Source organism: Fistularia commersonii, chromosome 13 (assembly GCF_037954325.1).
Source record: "Fistularia commersonii isolate RoL2024-O1a breed Wild chromosome 13, RoL_Fcom_v1.0, whole genome shotgun sequence".
Taxonomy (NCBI): domain Eukaryota; kingdom Metazoa; phylum Chordata; class Actinopteri; order Syngnathiformes; family Fistulariidae; genus Fistularia; species Fistularia commersonii.
In genome coordinates, this window is record NC_141296.1 from 12,302,297 (window position 1) to 12,321,458 (window position 19,162).

Genomic DNA, 19,162 nt, shown 5'->3' on the forward strand with positions numbered 1-19,162 from the left:
TGGTGGAAGAAAGTAATCTGTTCTCTGTGTGAATCTTCAGTGATCCGTTTTTCCCCTCCAAAAAAAAAAAAAACTAGGAAAAAAAAGAAACCCCCAAAGCTCTCAGATTCCCCTGAAACAGTAGAGGAATAAATTGGGACGACGTTGCTTAGAAGTATGGACGTAGGGGAGGGTGCGATTGGGGGATAAAGAAGTAAAGAAGATCACAGAAGAACAAAAAGATATTCACAAACATTGAAAAAAAATAATGGGGCACTTCTTCAGTTGAGACATGTTACTGTTTTTTTATGTTAATTCAATTTATTCATATTTTTTGTGATCCCTCACTAATATTCTGGGCAATTAGTTTAGTTAGCAGTTAATAGTTAGCACATTTTTAAATTCTTAAATGTTTTGCTCATTTTGCTGGTTTGTAATCATGGCATTGTTCCAATGATTTTGTAAAGAATGAACTGTGTTTACCAAGAAAATAATTGGCTAGTGGACAATGATTTGTAAGTAACAAATAATTGTCAATTGTCTCAAGGAAGTGAACCAAAAAATAGTGATTCTTTTCCTGTTTGTCTAATCATAACAGCTCTCGGGAATTAAGACTCAAAAATGATATTGAGAACCATCTGGAAGAATTTTGAAATTCTGTCTCAAAATTTAGAACAAAACTACTTAAAGTAAAATATAATAATGATTACAAATAGCCACCTTTGCCCAGATCTCACAAGGAATAGATTTATTGTCATTATACTGAATTTACAAGGAGATTGGAGAGCTTTTCCTTTCAGTGGAAACAATGTGCTATACTAAAAGATACAAATAAAATCTGCAGGAAAGTGTCATTTAGATTCAAGACAAGATAAGATAGTGCAGTGCAACCGAAACGTCTTACGAATCTGAAGCGTTTCGAGTTCAGACTTTTTCTTCGTGCCTGTGTGAAAAAGTATCATTGAAGGGGATGATCCGTTTGCTCGGATGCGAATTATGTGACGTGGCCATGATTCTGTGCCAGTCTGGTCGTTTTTTAATCTGCAGCTCCAGGCAGTGTATGTGCTCCTGTAGGAGTTGATAGGTTGCATTATAGATGGTGAAGAGAAAAACGCGTGCAGGATGCAAACTGAGATGTTATTTGTAATAGGATTCTGAGTGGATGAAACAACAGACAATTTGGTATTTAAAACCCAGACTTACTCTTACTCCTGGAACCTTTGAGTTGCCTTGTCTTCCAGTGCTGTTCGAAACTCTGTTTTCTGTCACAGATGGAGAGCATATTGAAGTGGAATTGACTTAGAGATGCAATTATTCATTCAGTGGTAGCACTTTATTAAAAGACAAGTCTGACAGTATTCATGCATGACTGTAGGTCAATTGGGTCCTCAATATAGCAAGAAACAAGAAAATATTCACAGCCTTTCATCTTTTTTTTTTTTTTAATTTGATTTTATTCATCTTGGATGATGGACCATATTTATGCACATAACTGACTGGTGCACAAACAAGCACTTCAGCCAAAAACCTAATATGTCCAATTCCTTCATCACTAGTTTGATTGCAGTATGTCTGTCAACATGATGTCAAACAACCTAACAATATTTATGTGTTAGGGTAACTCGTTTCAAGGAGTTTCCAGGGTGGTTGGTTTTAACACAATGGCTTGAACTCTAAAGAAAGGGGTAATTAAACTGATACAAATAAAGGAATATTTGAAATACTGGCATTTTCTCATTCCACATAATCCAAAAACAATTATTATAAAAATCGTAAATGATCTGTGCTACTCAGCGGTCCAGCTCCCTGAACCAGCCCTGCAACAAGAAGGGCTATAATGCGATAAAATTCAGAAGATCACAGATAGCAAAGGCAACAGGTGGCTTGTACTTAATCTCACTGCAATCCCAGGGAAGTCAGTGAAAAGCAAATTGGGTCACATGACTAGGGCCCCGTTCAAACTCATCACAAAATTCACGACTGCGGACTGTACTCGATGGACTCGTGAGCCTTATCACATAAACGACTGGTAAACTCAAACCCAAACCATAAATGTATAGTGTTCCCATCCTCAAACTAGGCTTCTTCTCACGGGACCTTTAGGATTTCTATGGATTCTAGGATTCTCTGTTGACCTGCGTCCTCTGCTGTGACATAACGTTTACCAAGAGCTCACGAGTTCTTGTTTGGGATTTGCAAGCTGATATTTCAGCCTTGCACTGCCCTGGAACTTGGGTGTATGTTTGTCCCTTAGATTTGTACAAAACTCAGCTGTTCCCCTCTCCCACACCACTGCACTCTAACAAAAAGTGTTTGTGTTGGATTATTTAATCCTAGTAAAGTCCTATAATCCAGTTGATCACATCTTTCTTCATATAGATTAGGTATTATGAAAAGATGTTTCCCCCTGTTTATGAGGATTTTTATGTACATTATCTATTGTCTTCTAGTGATGCTTCTGTATTTTCTTTTGTCTGTTAACTAGCCATCTGTAGGTGTAGAGCTAATACAGGGATATATTTTTCTTAACTGGTGGACACAAATCATCCTCTGTCTCCCTTCAGAAAATCCATTATCTGTGTTTGGGACCTGAATTATTCAAGTTCCTCCTTGTATTTCAGTCTGCTGGAGAATGATCCCAGCTTTGATTAGACATTGTAAGATCTGGGGGTAAATAATGTTATTTTTGATTGTTAACAACATTATGGGAGGGACTCAACCATCTAAAACTACAATATGCATTTCCTTTGTGCACTAAATGAAATACAGTCTCCTTATCTCCCTGCGTATACATTTGCATGTACAATGAAAACACGTTCAGTACTACACAACTCATTCCCCTTAATCGTTAGTGTCCACAGACGTGCCAGATGTGGACCGTACCTTTATTTGCATATTGCTGAGCAGTGTGCCGTCATTCAACAGCCAGTTGTACTGCCAGCCCCATCCAACCTCACCCAACCAGCTCTGCCTGGGCAAAAGCGGAGGGGCATATGGTGCTGCCCGACGCGAGTAGTCGAGATCACCAGTAACAGACATGGAGCCTGCGCCGAGGAAGTAATTTGATCTGGGTCTGTAGTCACCAATTCCATTTGGACCTTTGTATGATGAGCAGATATGTGAGAAGGAAAGATAGAGGAGAAATAATTAAAGAAAGTGAAAAAGCATTAAATGACAAACAACCCAAATAAATGATTTGAGTAGCAATGTCATTTGCACACTTCAAGGAAAGTGTTGCCACAAAAGCCAAAGAGTCCTGTCTCCAATTTCAGTGCCAGGCTGAGTTATCCAATTGGGCTGGAGAGGACGCCAATATCGAAACTTTATTATATTTTCGATTAAGATTTGGAAGATATGCAAACTGTTGTCGCATTAAAGGCTAAGGAAAAAAGGAATTGGATATGCGAAAAACTCCTGGGCACAAATCTTTGGAAAATAATTAAATAAAACAAAAATAAAAGGTTTATTTGAGTCTGACATTATTACACCATTTGAAAATCATTTAAAAAATAACAATTTTGGAAGTTTAATTGTCCAAACATTTGATCTTTTAGGACAGTGAATTACCACACTTATATAAAGGCTGGGAAAAATTTTACTTGATACATAAGAGACTACAGAGACAGATATTAGACATAAACTCCCTTTTCATGGCATTAAAAATCAACATTCTGCCCTGTCTTGTATTTGTGGCAAATGATGCAATGTGTAAAAAAGCAATCTCACAGGGACCCAGGAAAACAAAAATGAACACAAATTCCGGGTTCTGAGGTGTAAACCTACGATTATTTTGGAGGGATTTCATTTTACTTTATTAATCCCCTTGCAGGAAATAATTTCTCTGCATTGAACCATCATGGAAGAACCATGAGTAGTTGGCTGCCACTTAGCAGTGGCAGGAGAGTGGTTTGGGGTTTACTTGTTGTGTCGTCAGACAGAGAGTGGCTTAATCTGTTTTCCCCGTGCATTTGATTACGATGGAACATCCATCCACATCACACATGGAAGTCGGGCCCCTTTTGAGTCTGTGTGCCAAATTCCTATTTGTCATCTCCAATTGTGAACAATGAAAACCTACTCCGAATTAGAGGTCTGGGAGATGTACTGGGTTATGTCGGTGAATATGTAACACCACTCTTTGCCCTGTTACACTGCCCATCATGTGATCCATGGTAGCTATATTTCTTTGGACATGTGCTGTGTTGGTGCTGGCTGAATGTGATTCTACATTTTGAAACTTTGTGTCAGTTCATCTTTCCCCGCAGTACGTAACTGTCTGGTTTCTTACTTAGTAATAGTAGTAAGTTTATGCAAGAGGAGTTATTTTGCCCAACTGCATATCAATCAAGAAACCACAGTTTGTATTCCTTATATGGAGAGCACAAAGAGCCAGAATAAGAAGAATGTAAGATATTTACTTTGACATTCTATCTATCTATCTATCTATCTATCTATCTATCTATCTATCTATCTATCTATCTATCTATCTATCTATCTATCTATCTATCTATCTATCTATCTATCTATCTATCTATCTATCTATCTATCTATCTATCTTATTGTGTTGTATTTGGTCCAATTGTAAACCAAAATGAAGAAAGTTAGATAAAAGTCAGAATTTAGAAATAAAATATTTCAATGAACAACATTATGTGATGAAATGCTAACAGTAACTCTTACTTGTGAAATTAAAGTTGATAATTATGAAAAGTTGGATAAATAAATGAGACAGAAAAGACAGAAGAAAAAAAAAATAATATCTTGGACTCTGCACATAATTTCAACTTGGTGTTTAATAAATTTGACTAAGTGTCCATTATTGTTTTTTTCCAGTATCTTTTTGATCATTTCCCAGCCCAGGACTATATATTTTCAAAAATGCCTTTATTGAAAGCATTTGTCTCATAACATGGATTTATTCGTAATCTGATTTTTTTTCCTATAGCTGAATTTCCCTTTTTCTTTTACTGTGAAAACATCAGCTTTTGTTGAACATTCCATTGTTCAAGGAAAACTTAACAATCATAGGTTGTCTTGACAGAACAATCCAATACCTCTGACCGTGAACACAAAAGAAAAACATGATATAAAACAAATAAATGTGCAGGTATCCGCTTTTGAAAACAAACCCTTCATATTCTCAGCCTCCTACCTGTAAAGATCATTCTCTGTCCATTCTGCGACCCTCCTGCAGCTCCTGCACTGTTTTGCATATCTTTTTTTCCCTCAATGAACTTTGGATCAGTCACAAGATAGATGTATCCTATATAACGGGGCCTGCTGGGTTACAACATGAGCCCAGCAGTCTGCTTGGTGTGTGGGGTCATACTTGGTTGTCATGCAGCCGCTGGTTGCCATGAGAACAAGGGTTGTGGCCTACTTACATTGAATTGAAGTATGGGACGCTTTTGAACCGTACCAACTTCATGCAGCTTTTACTCAGCCCTCAATGAGCAATAACCACTGATTTTCAAAAATCTCTTTAAAAACTAATTGTGTGTTTATCATTCCACGAATACATTGGCAACTCTGGCCATCTATGGCATGCAATAATTAATTGGCGTTGTATGGATTTAGTTCTGCCTTTACAGTATTGTTCCTTTTCACATTATTGGCAAATCTGTTTTGATGCATACATGGAACAATACACCGCGAATAGCAAATACCTAATTTCTGGATGGGTTTCATAACGTTTAGATATCCAGTTTGTGGCTACTAACAATATAAGCAATGTCCCTTTTTGTCACTAGATGGTGGTAAAGCATCACTTTTCCTCAGGAGACACACGAACGTCCCCTTTTCCTACATGGACTCGCCCAATTCGCCGAGTGACTGAAATGCATCAAGTTAAATATAGAAACAGCAATCAAGCAGAGACGGCATTTTTTTCCACTTTCAAAATAATATTTTGGAATTGCTTTTTCAAAAGTGATTCGTCAACAAAATGTAACGGCATACACCGCTGAAGGGCACAGATGAATAAAAAAAAAAACTGCGGGTCAAATCTCAATTGTGATAAATACGTATAAAAGAGCGATTTAATTTATCCGTGTTTTTAAGCCACTTGACAATTGTAAAGCTAATACATTAACTCTTTTCGAGTAAAAGGCTTGCAAAGTTACAACTGCGACATACAGTGAGATGCATACGATGTTCTAGATGGGCTTTTTGCATATTTGACCGGGAGCAAAAACCATCCACACACCGACGTATGACTGAGAACACACACTTTGCGGAGGCCGTATTTTATTTTGAAAATATTTAACGGAAGTACTTATCCCATTCACGCTGGCGTATCAGTCACCATGGTGGCATACAACAGAGCGCAGCGTCGGCAGCCCTGTCTCCACTTTTAGACCGGCTGAAATGACAATTTTCTGTTTATTTCGTCAGTGAGTCAAGCTACCTCTTATCATGGACTCCCCGTTGTTGCTGACGGGCTAATTGTTAGCCGCTAGCCTGACTTTTTTTTTAGTCTACATGGGATTTCTTTTTTTTGTCGCTAGCAAAATGCTGAAGACACAGGGTATTTTGATGGACGCTCGCTTGCATGAAGGGACACCTCTTTCTTCGAGGAAATAATCCTGAGCTTTCGAAAAGACCTCGTCGCTCCGTTTGGTCCAGCGGTGGCATTGGGTGCCCGCTCGGGCGACACTGAAGGCAGGAACCCCCCCCCGCCGAGGAGTCCGCTGGGCTGACGGGCTCCGGTCGTGGCCTGGCTCCGGGCACTCCCAACTCGCCCCCCGCCGCTCCCCTCCACACGAGTCGGAGCACAGGCAACAAGGATAAAGGCAAAAGCAACAGAGGGGGTTGATTGTGTGTGTGCAACCGTCGCCTTTGGATATTTCTACTCCGTTTTTTGTTTTTTGTTTTTGTTGGAGAAGGAATCCGATATCGCCTAGACGGTCTCGTCCAAAGCAATGGCGTCTTATGTGGATAACAGCTTTCGGCAGGCTGTGATGATGAATCCGGCTGAAAGGACGCAACAGGTCAGCTGGTTTACCGCATTGATCGCGGGATAATACACAGTAAAATGTCATAAATCGGCTGTATTTTACTTTATTTATTGACCGTGACATGATATCCGCAAGTGACCCAGTATCTGTGTGTGTTTCTGAGTGCAACTGTTGCCATTCTGCCACCCCAGTGTTACGTATGGCTCCATCCCGCTAAGCCCTCTATCAGCACAGATAATCAGGCTACTTAACATAACAAGAGCCACAACCAGGGTGGGATCCCGACTAACCCCCGAGTTGTGCCATATGCCAAACCTGTTTTTATGTATGCCACCCAAAAATAGTCTAGATGATTTCTAAAGCACGCTTTAAAAGTTGACAGAGGTGGTCAGACGGGGAGGTACGTACCGGGCTAATTCGATGCTAGCTGGTAGCCTATCAAAACACACGTCGGCCCGAAGCGGTTTTAGTTGAGCTGTTTAAAATCGACGTGCTTCCTGTAAGTCGGTGCTATTCATAGTCTTTCCCTTCTTGTCTCTCTTTACTTCATGCGATTGTATGGCCACTTTTTTTGTTCCTGTTGTTCACTCCACACGGATATCCGAGCTGTCAGTGAAACACCCAGTATCAAATCTGTTTTCTCTGGACCCGCCGCGCATCAGCACAACGGGATGTGGTTGTTACTGACGCACCAACATTTCGTACATGCCTCAAATATAAAAGCTCAATTGCAAGACTGCATTTCGAATATTTAGACAACGATTCTGCATCAGCATGATCTATCGAGGGCTGCCATCGGATGAACTTTGGAGGCTCACATCCACTTGATATACCTGCATCCATATACCGCTATGCATTACTGTTAACTCCCAGTAATGCATATAAGCGTTACTGCATATATGCAGTAATGCAACTCACAATAAATAGCTTCAAGAGAGCAAGAAATTGTACTTTTAAAGTCAGGGTCTGTTCGCTCCATCCCAAATTGCCCGTGATGATTAGAATAGGACAGGATCATTAGAATGACCAAGAAATTGCCAAATACTGAGATTGGAAAAAGTCTGGAGAGACAGATTGAGACGCCTGCTGGTTTTTACGTAGATGGGGGTTACATGAAGTGTGACCACTGCCACCACTGCAGATTGATACCGTCTGAGTGAAGGCTTTGCACGCATTGACTGATCGATAGTCTTAAACCAGTGGGCTGCTGTCAGGGACACAGCTCTGTCAGTCCATGTTGTGGAAAAGATACTGGTGACCCTGCCGTTTTGTTCAACAAACGGGCTTGATGGTTTGCACCGCTTAATGTACTCTGTGATTTGTGTGTATGATGGAAGCTGTTATCGTTATGGAAACAACTCTCATGAAGGGAGAATATATTGGAATGCTGCTTGTTTATCTGTTTATTGAGAAGAATGACTTAAAAATCCTGTGTGTCGCTGGCTGCAAAACATTCCGTGCGTGCATTACAAATCACTCAAGTGTATATATTTAACTTACTCAATATGTTTCATGAAAAGACAGATCACAAAATTGGCAGTAAAATGTCTTCATAAAGATACATAACCTGTTCTGTCTGACCTTAACTCAAATACAAGCAGTTAATGTGAACCAAACACCACCGTCACTATCAATTTGTTGCATTTTTATCAGGATTAACTATTTTAATGTTTGGCTTATAAAAGGTCAGAAAATGGTGCGAGTTTGACCTTGTCTTCAAAATGTCCTCTTCAAATGTCTTAATTTACCTCAAGATTCAGAGATGGTAAGCTTTTACTCTTCAGTCCATTAAGACAGTAGCAAATAATGGGAATGCAGGTAAGGGGGAAAATATTGAGCATTGAATTCCAGCTTTGAATAAAATTAAAATAGTCAATTTAACTTAAAGACATCAAAACAGTATCTAAGCCTTTTTTTTTTTTTTTTTTCGGAAGATCTGTTTCCTTAACCTTTTTCCATCCACAGTTTCTACTGTTGGATAATTTTTTGAATTTTGAAGTACTTGTTAGCTAAAACAATTTTTTTTTTTTTTAATATTTGTTCAAGTTCAGACAAAACAAAGGATTCTTTCCTGGAGGGCTGTTGTTCTTGATCACAAGCTTGCATCGCACATTTAAAACTGCAGAGAACAAGCAAGGGCACATAAAATACTGTCCAAAGAAACTGACTGAGTCTCGGAGAAAATATAACCCGATTGGAGATTCATTAAAATAATAGCTTGTTTACATAGCCGTGGTGTGAAGCCCTGCTGTGTTGGTGTGTAAACATTGCACTCAGGAGGCCCTTGAAATGAAGACAAATGAATGTTAATAGGAACTAGAGTTGCTCCACATAATTGACTGATAATGATGGAAGTGAAAGGGTTAAAGTATGGTGTCCTATATAGCATGTAAGACTTGATACCTGAATCACAGAAAAACCTTACCTTTTTCCTCTCAGGATTAAAACGTATTACAAATTGTGTTTTAGTGTGAAGCCCATTTTCCTAATGAATTGTCACGACAGGACTGTTCAGTTGGTTACTTTTGTTTTGAAAATCGCCGCGCCTTTCCCCAATGTTCTTTTTATCCGTTCAGTGTGATTGCAGTAGCTGACACAGTTTAGTCTAATGGCGTTGGCAGGGCCTCTCTGTCAGGATTAGCAAACAGTTAGAGGGATCTGTTTATCGCTCAAGACCAACCACAGTGGGATTTGACCCTCTGCCTCAACCCCATTGTCACATGGCAGGTTAAATAACCGGCTGCTTGACAGCTAGTGTTCACACCTGATTTATCAAGTTTTGCTTTTTCAAATTTTAGAATTCAGCTGTGAAATCATTGAAATAGACAAAGAAGCCACTCTTTAAACAGGAGGTCACAATTTCCTGCATATTACTACAGCTGAGATAAGAACGATGATTACATTTGATTTCTAATTTATTTTTCACATGGTTTGGGCTTTGAATTATGATTTTTTTTTTTTTTCTCCATGGTCGTTTTTTATCCCAACCACCTATCGGCCCAGTGTTACTCCCTGGGATGCTTTTTTTATTTCACTGCACAACTGATGGCAGGGGACCGTACCAGGAGAGCCACGTAATCAGATCTGCAAATGTCTCCGTGACAATAGGCAAGCTTCAGGAGGAAGATTCTAGACTATATTCGAGTCCCTCATGGAACACATTTTTCTTCCCGTCCCTGCAGTTTTCTCTATGTAGAGAGAATTTGACTTGAGGAAATCTTTCTGTTCCATTCCCTGATGAAATTCTGAATTTGTCTGTGCAAATCCAATGGATTTTTAGAGTCGGAATGTGTCATTTCAAATATTCAGAAACCATTTTTTGAACAATATGTGAAGATAATATAAGAACTTGTAGTTGTCTGAAGTGAGAGTGGACTTCAGAATGAAGTAAAATATGTTAATTGTCTAGCTACTCTACATGTGACATCACATATATATTTGGATTTCATTTTATTACGCACATAGTCTGGAATAGGGGAGAAAGAATAAATGGCATGCATTGAAATGAAATAGGTAATTTTGTGGGTTCTTTTGTTCTGGGATGCATGTGACCTAAATAAAAGACCTAAATCAAACCTGTGACAGCTGTTTAGACAGGACTCCACATAGCAGAAATTCCATAACAATGTTACAAGTTGTTGATGTTGAAATTCCAGTTTTGAGTTTTCCTTTTTGTATTGGTTATTTATCAGAGAAACAAAGCTTCTTAAGCTTGAAAGTCACCTAAGTTTTTGAATTCTGAGCTTCTGCAAATTATTCTTAAGCCAACTGCTATGTGTTTATGGTGTGAACTCATTCTGCAGCTACCAGGTCATTGGTGGAGATTTATTCCTGTGTGGAGCCAACCATATGATACAAAATCTTTGGTTCCAAACTGATATGAACTCATGATGTTTTGTGAAATTGACGATTGTATATCGCTTTATAATCTTGCTGCAAATTCAAAACATTAGCTGATATCCATACAGACCATAAACTTTACTTGTTGACAGCATATTCTGGCGCCACCATTGTCCCCTGATTTTGTCATTTCGAGATAGGAAGTAAGGGTGAAACCCGCAGTGCTGCATCTAACCAGGAACTAATGAGTCAAATCATTCTGTGTGTTTTCAAGAAGTAGAACTGGGATATAGTGCACAGAGACATCTGTTTGCTTTTATTATCTGCAAGACAGAGGTGGTAGGACAGGGTGTCTCTGTGCATCTTAAGCCAGGTGGCAAAGTCAAAGGCCACAAACAACAGTCCTTCACTGCAGTCACCCTAGTTCATAGGTTCAAAGCTGGTATGACAAGCTGCCTACTTTACATTGTTTCCACATATTCTGACGACAGTAGACCATCAGTGACATTCAGCGGCTATTCTTGGAGACTGAGAACAAATTGAAAACATTTTGCTGGTATTACCCCCATTCCTTCAAATTCTGTTTTGCTGTTGGGGCTAAAATAAATGTTCAAGCCCAGGCCAAGTACAAACATTGCTTTGTTCTTGGTATGATCATTACTCCGTGGTGGAGTGCTAAGTAAAGAAACAACAGGTTCAAGAAGAAAGCTAGCATGTGGCAATCCTGTTATTGCATAACTTGATGTGCAAAGATCCATTGTTGCTGTGGAGTATTTAAACAAAAATAATACAATGTACCTTCAGTCGGATCCCTGGCAGGGCAGGTGTTTTTCAAGGCTTGTCCGTTACACAGTATCAAGGAATTTTAAGTATGGGAATGGTTTCAAAGGGCTTTAATGTTTGCATCCCAGCCATTTTTAGGAAGAATGTATTCATTGTAGAATAGGGCAATGTATCACAGATAGATACATTACCCTACATACAAACATTTTTATTCCTTACCTACGATATTATTATGTGGAATATTTTAATATAGTCAGTTACGATTCAGAATTTAACAAAAAAAAAAATTCTCATTTTTTTGTACTTATGTAATTTTTTTGCTCATTTGCTGAGTAAATTCAAAATGGTCTTAAAATCATTGAAACTACATTGGCTGTCACCTTTGGAATAATGGTGAGAAAATTAATCATCAGGAATTTTCAAGAACTTTCAAAAATTAAGTGAAACATGTCATATCATCATTGTGGGGAACACGTTTAGTCAATATGTTGCATCTGTCTTGATAAATAGATGTCACATTATAAAGCTTATTGTGAATGCTGTGACATACATTTTTTTCCCCAAATCCCAACACCTAATTTTTTACTTTAAGGATCCCATCCATGACAATAATGTTTAGTTGCAATTGTATCTAACATTTGAATTGTATGCAATCGGAATCCACAAAGACACTGATACAGGACTGTCTCAGAAAATTAGAATATTGTGATACAGCTCTTTATCTTCTGTAATGCAATTAAAAAAACAAAAATGACTTTTTCATGATATTCTAATATTTTTAGATAGGAATTTTGAGTTTTCTTAAGATGAAAGCCATAGTCAGCAATATTAAAATAATCAAAGGCTTGCAATATTTCAGTTGATTTGTAATGAATCCAGAATGTATGACATTTTTGTTGTAATTGCATTACAGAAGATAAAGACACAATATTCTAATTTTCTGAGACAGTCCTGTATATGACAAAAAACGGTTATAATCATCACTAAAAATAGTTGTACGCCTCCAGGACCTGCAGGCGCACAGGTAAGAACCTGGGTGACCCCTCTAACCCAGGACATAGACTTTTCGAACCACTCCCCTCTGGCAGGAGGTTGCGGTCCATCAGGACCAAAACTACCCGCCACAAAAACAGTTTCTTCCCATCGGCAGCCTTCTTTATCAATAAGCCCCCTGGTCTCCCATTGACACTTTCCCAACCCCTCTGATGCACTGCTTTGCACTCCTTTGCACAACTTGACATTTTGCACCACAAACCACGATTGCCCTGATTTCACTGTTTACTTAATGTCTGTAACATGTTGTCCGTTTAGCACCAATAACCAAAGCCAATTCCTTGTAGTTGTAAAATTACTTGGCGAATAAAGCAATTGGGATTCTGATCCTGATTTTATAATCCCTCGGGTTACCTGTACAGGACGCAAACTGCGGGTTAAAAAATTAGTGATTAGCACTAAACATCGCCCAGTGTCTTGGCATCCTGCATAGCGGGAAGAGGAAAAGCGTCAGGAGCCTTTTTGAACCGAAGCAGGATGAACGTCCGACAACAGCAGCCCCTCTTCCAGCTGAAACCATGTTTTTATTTTCTGGAGCCGGGTGGGTGTTGTTTTGTGACTTCCTTCCCATTTCTGTCGTGGTGTCAGATGCTTTCCGAATGTCTGTTGAAGAACATTCCAGATTGGACAGACTCGCTGCAAGTTTTTCTCCTGCAGTTTTGTTTTTGAAATCTTTTCCCAGGCAACAAGGTTTTTGTAGTTCTCCATATTTCCCGTCTGTCCTGTAAATGTAGGCGCTCTTTGCCATGGTGTTTCCTTGGGCGCTGCAGTGCAAATCCTCATGAAGCAAAGTGATGTCACATGTTATTCTTGTGTTGAAAGCCAAGGCTGAGTGCAGGCTGAAAGCGGTTATACACACCGTGGTCACAGTGACGTATTCCTCCCATTTTAAATATAGGGGATGATTTCAGGAAGGGAAAAAAAAAAAGAAACAATTGCACCGATGTGCAATTCCTGCCGAGAACAGGCATTAGCTCGTTTCAACCACGCTTTAAATCCTTAGCGGCCTTATTTTATGATAGTTTGATGGTAATTGAACACAGTACTGACAAACTGTCAGGGGCCCCATTAAAGGAACTGAATATTGCATTAAAAACATTGATTTTTCAATGCAGTGAAAGTAAAGGGAAGAGTTGATGAGAAAAGTTCGGTCTTAAATTGTGCACATAACCACCTCACTGGATGGAGATGAAGTTTATTGTTGTTTTTACAGTTCGGTTTATACGTCTGATATCATAGTTGATCACAAGCCAGGGAGGACTCTCATTCCAGATGCTTTAATACAACATCTGTAGCGTGTAGCCTTGTGCGGCCATTGCTCCTTTTAAACCTAATAAAGAGAAAGCCTATCAGGAGTGGTTTACATTCAAATACACCAGTGAGGGTGAAGTCACCTAAACACACAGTTGCTCTCATCCACCCAGAAACACGAGCCGAGACCAGAATCAAGCTAAGGCTGTTTCATTTTGAATCCGATCTTTTTGATGGTCATTGTGTAGTTTTTTGTTTTTTTTTTTTACCTGTGGGTAAGGTAGGTGATTTATTTATTTATTTATTTATTTTGTCTTGAAGGAAAAAAATGTACACATTTTTGTGTACTGTTTAAATTCTCTGAACCGGTATTTATCAGGAACCGCATCGTTTTCTGTAATGTTTTAACTGCTCAAATCCTAAACATACCTGCGGAACTGACACTATGGTACTTCTGCCAGTGCAACCACACAATCATACTTCTGCGAATGTTAGAAACGTTGACTATGTGACACCTCAAAAATGACATGCTCTGTATTTCACTGCCCTTTCACTGGGAGTTAGATAAAGCATATCAAGTATAGGTTATCTCTTAGGTAATTGTCAATAACAGATTGACATTAATGTAAGCTGCAGCATTGCAGGTTTGATGTCAATATTATCAGTGTATCTCTTTTACTTTACCAGCGATACCATAAAAGCTGTGCAATTTATACAGGAAAAAAAAACAGCAAGAATGAAAGCTGCGACCAAAACTATTGGATGATGTGACTAGTGAACATGGGCGGCAAAACAACAACAAGAGAACAAGAGAATTTGGCAGGATGCACACACAATGCTCATGCCCCGGTTGTCTTCAGGGTTCCTTTTAACAACAGTCGAGGGAGAGGAAGTTAATGCAGCGCAGCTCCTAAAATGTTTATCATGAGAGCCCTTTCTGACCTTTGGGATGGTTGCATTGTAGTCTCCACCCTGCTGAACTTTTAAATTTTGGTCTTGAACGCGGGCTCACCACAGATTATGTCAGCCATGGTCTCTCTGATCTCTTTGGTTCCTTTCTTTTTGCATCGTTTTGCTACTTTAAAAAGAAGATAATATGCCTTTTTGTCTGAAGCCACTGTGCACTCTTCGGCCTTTCATTCTTAAATGTGATGGAGAATTTCAGTGCTTGGTTGAGTTATCTTGTTGATGTGCTGGTTTAAAGTCATCCAGGGTCATGCTGTACATTTGTTTCAACAGAATCACACACATTATAATGTCTAAAGCATGTTTCAGTTTCTTGTGATCACATTCTTTGAGATATTTTTGAAGCAAAGGAAAAACAACTTTTGAGTCAAGGCTCCAGAAATTCCATTGGCCTTCACAGCAGAAAGTAATGGACCTCGCGCCACTGAGCAACCGCAATCCTTACATACTTTGCCAGAGACCCACTTGGCTGCTGGGAGAGCTTAGTGAATAAACCATTTCTGACGTGCAATATTTATATGGCTGCTATTGAATTACGCTACTTTCTGCAGCTGTCATTAAGAGTGTCTTTACACGAGATTTTCAAAATACCGCTGTTTGGAAATTGTGACACCTATTTCACAGATAAGATGTGCACCGTATGTACAAGTAATTTTCGCACTTTCTTTAAATTAAGTATCTTAACGAGTAGAAAACACCACTTTATCATTTTTGTTATCTGTGTACATCTCAAAAATGATCATACACTGAGAGCAATATAGTTACATAGTTTTATTTTATGTAACCGAAATTTGTATGTCAATCAGCACGATTCTGGAATGAAGTTTTGCATGATCACGGCAGCAAAACAGGCTAAAGACTAAGCTATTAAAAAAAAAAAAAAAAAAAAAAAGAAAAGACAGGAAGAGGATCACACCTACATGTCCCCAGAGTGTGATACTTTATCTGCACAAAGTAGGAGGCACATGCAAAATGTTTGCTTGACTTTACTAGTTCTTTCTCTTCCTCTGTGACTTGTCATAGCATTAATGCTCGGCATGGTAAAACAGTAGATAGTGTGAATTAGCATTCTAGCGTCAATGCCATACTCACTGCCGACTCACTCTGGTGTGTAATCTGCTGTATAATCCTCCTCTCAGTGAACTGCTCAGACATGACGTGGATCAGATGAAGAGCTGATTAATTTGCATGATTAGCAATTGCTAAATCCCAGAATATGGGCTTGTCAAGGAGCTAATGCTTGTTTACAGTATTTCTAACAATGGACCCTCAAAGATAGGCTGTTGCTATAAAGCGGACTGAATCAGAACGGCATTTGAGGCTGAGCCAAGTGTCGAAACATGTTCATTTTTATGTTGCGTGTTTGAGCATGCGGTTGAAGATTACTTTCATCGCTGATTAACATGATTATTTTTTCAGCTATCACCTTACCAAATTCTGTGTAATGTCCAAATCCCCCAAAATATGCAATTGACTGTCATAAAATGATTAAAAACAAAACAAAACTACAGAGACTGTTTACCTCAATTGAGCTGGGATCATTGAAATCTTGATTTTAGTTTCTCAAAATAAGACCAAGATGATACAAAATATAACAGTGTTATTTGTGTATTCTTTAAACAATGTGATAGTGACAAATCAATTGTATGTTATTTTGTTAAACATATTGTTTGAAGGTTAAAGCAGACCTTTTTACACATCAGGGATACCTTTTCAAACAAAAATAACCATGTTGGCCAAATCTGTTTACAATGTATTTAGTATGCTAAATGGCAAAATAATTTTCAGGAGTCAGGGTCCACTGTTATTTTCCAGCGTCTAAATGGAGCAAAACATTGGTCAAATGTTGCTAAAGAAATATCTCATCAGTAAAACTGACTTAGTTTTTTCCATGTATTGCACATCGGCCAGGTGTAATGATCCCGTCATTGGAAAGTTAAATCTTGCAAAAAAAAAAAAAATCTATTCAGAATTAGATTGAAGAGAGGGCCTTAGGATACATGATGATTTCTAAATGGGAAAGTAGATATATTATGTTGGTAGTGTTTGTCCTCATATGATAATGTTTTTGTGATTATACATCAGTTCCAACTTTAAGCTGTCCTGAAAACATGTAAAAAAAAAACAACCTAAGACAACAATGAACAGATTCGGAATAATCTAGCCAACATAAAATAAAGCCAGACCGTTTTTGGAAAGGAACAGAAACCCGGTAGACTGTAATCGACAAACACCATCATCAATGACGTTGCCCTTGCTAGCCTCTTCCCAGTCCTTCAACAACTCCATGCGGAGGTGCCTTGAAGGGGACGCCCGGCTATCAGCACCCCTTTTGATGCGATCGAAACATACCGTGATAACGGTATCTGTTCGGGCAGAATATTCAGCAAAGCTCTCTAAAATCTGCTCAAGTCTGTCACTGGCATCTGATTCAGAAGTTGTCCACAGTTCTATCTGGTTCTGTAATTGTAAAAGTTTGCAGGACAGTGTTAGGGAGTGCCTTGCTAACAAGTATCAGGGATCCGCTGGCCGGCAAACAGCTGAGTGTGTGTTCTATTCTAGTATCCAAACAAGCTGCAAAGAAGATCAGCCTCCGACGTCACTTAAAACTGAATTTAATACCTTTTTTTGCGAGGTGGGACAGAAAATGAAAATGCAGTTTGGTTTACTTGTTACAGGTGGTCCTCAGTTAATGACGGGTACCGCTCCAAGGGTCTGTTGTATAGCGAGTTCGTCGCTAAGCAAAACACTGTTTCTACCATACTACTGTACAGTATTTGCATACCTGTACATATTGGTCATTTTTATCATGGTGTTTTGTGAGCAAAGCCCGTCACAACTCATGAGTTGTCATTAACTGAGTATGTCATTAAGTGAGAACCACCTATACTCAAATAAGATCAAAATATTCTGCAAAACTCTGAAAATGAAAACCATTTTGCTAATTCATTTGAATTTGAATTATGATACATATATTCTTCCATATCTGTAAACTATAATGTGATGTTTCCCTAAAAGTGCATCTTTCACCATGTCAGCAAAAGTTGCCATAAACTAAGTTACGGGTGCTTTTAAGATGAATGAATATTGAAAATGTTCACATCTAAAAGTGGTCAATCATTCAGATTTCCTGCCTAATTGCAGGCATATTAAACCTTTCTTGATGAATTTTATAGATTTATCTCTTTGTGCCTGTAGTGCTTTTTGAATGCCTCATGCAAAACTGCAGTTTGCAGCTTTATTGGTAAGCAAGAGATGATTTACCACATGAACTTGAGGATTCACTGCAATGCTAGTCTGAGCAGAACCCCCACCCTTTGCAAGTGAAAGCTGTTGTCAGAGGTGAAACTGTCAAAATAATGGGGAAAAACAGGAAAATGGAAAGTCAGCCCTACACCTTTTTTCCCCTACATATATATCAGGAATGATTAGGAATACCGTTGTTCCACTTCCTGTGTGCAGTGGAATGTATCACTGCACCATATCTGTCTTGTTTAAATCTTATCATTGTAATTGGTCCCCTGGGGGTTCGTCTAACCTGTGGTTGGTCACGTCTTCTACTCTGTAGTCCGCCATCCCTCCACTGCCCATTAGGGAAAATATTTGTTCATTACCAAGGCCTCAATGTAATCTGATGCTTTCTGGAATGTTTGACAGCTTCTCCCTGCTTCCTTTTGGGAAGGCAGGGGATAATTATCTTAGCTTGCCCTAACTCAGTCGCCGATTACAGTCTCCTACTAACAGCTTCAAGTCTAGATTGCACGTGTGCCAATTAGAGAGATTATTAGGAATCTCTTAAACCAGAGCTCCCTTTCTTGTTGTCTGAAAGGCATTACCTCTTGAGACAAGGTTGCGGAAACATATATATTGCTGTGACGCAACATTCCCTTCCAGCCCAGTCAAATTGATTTCCCTCTTGTGACATTGTAGTATACCATTCGCACAAGGGTTGGGCAATCATTTTTCACTAAGCCCTTTAATGTCAGTTACAGCTGAGTGTTATTTATGAAGCAACATTAGCCCGCTGGCACCTCAAACCTCGACCGGACTAATTGACATTTGCCTCGGTTGACCTCAAAACAACATCCGCTGGCAGACGTTTTCCCATATGGCCATATATTTCCTCTGCACTTAAACAATTCCCGCTGACACCAAACCCTTCTCATTAATCATTCTTACCCCGATAGGTATTCAGATCTCCTTACTTGTTATGTAGCTGTGAAAGACCAAGTATCTAGATCAACCTGAATTATTTCTAATTCATTTCTAAAGTCATTGTCTTCTTCAGCTGAAATTTGAGTGGTAAAAACCATGCCAAACAGACTTTGCATGAA

The 19,162-nt window shown here is 39.0% G+C and overlaps 2 protein-coding genes across 11 annotated transcripts in view; one reads left to right on the forward strand and one right to left on the reverse strand.

Moving 5' to 3' along the window:
* Positions 1–33: 33 nt before the first annotated feature.
* spmip2 (sperm microtubule inner protein 2) lies at positions 34–5,897 on the reverse strand. Its single transcript, XM_086158563.1, has 4 exons — positions 5,132–5,897; positions 2,863–3,077; positions 1,183–1,241; positions 34–1,047 (listed from the first exon to the last, which is right to left on the reverse strand). The coding sequence occupies exons 1-3, from the start codon at positions 5,190–5,192 to the stop codon at positions 1,185–1,187; spliced, it is 333 nt and encodes a 110-aa protein (XP_086014689.1). The 5' UTR covers positions 5,193–5,897; the 3' UTR covers positions 34–1,047; positions 1,183–1,184.
* A 355-nt stretch (positions 5,898–6,252) lies between these two features.
* rapgef2b (Rap guanine nucleotide exchange factor 2b) overlaps positions 6,253–19,162 on the forward strand; it is a 106,979-nt gene continuing 94,069 nt past the window's right edge. For 4 of the 10 annotated variants that reach the window (XM_086158058.1, XM_086158059.1, XM_086158055.1 and 1 more), the window contains exon 1: positions 6,257–6,968. In XM_086158058.1, the coding sequence (XP_086014184.1) occupies positions 6,900–6,968 (69 nt within the window). In that variant the 5' untranslated portion in view covers positions 6,257–6,899. Of the gene's footprint in view, positions 6,969–19,162 lie in introns of all 10 variants that reach the window. The other 6 variants (XM_086158054.1, XM_086158057.1, XM_086158062.1 and 3 more) reach the window with 4 other exon arrangements.

Bases quoted from the DNA above. Each gene is read 5' to 3' on its own strand.
- spmip2 (XM_086158563.1), bottom strand. From the start codon at position 5,192: ATGCAAAACAGTGCAGGAGCTGCAGGAGGGTCGCAGAATGGACAGAGA. The intron at 3,078-5,131 runs GTAGGAGGCTGA...CATCATACAAAG, and splicing joins ACAGAGAATGATCTTTACAG to GTCCAAATGGAATTGGTGAC. The intron at 1,242-2,862 runs GTACGGTCCACA...CATCTGTGACAG, and splicing joins TCAGCAATATGCAAATAAAG to AAAACAGAGTTTCGAACAGC.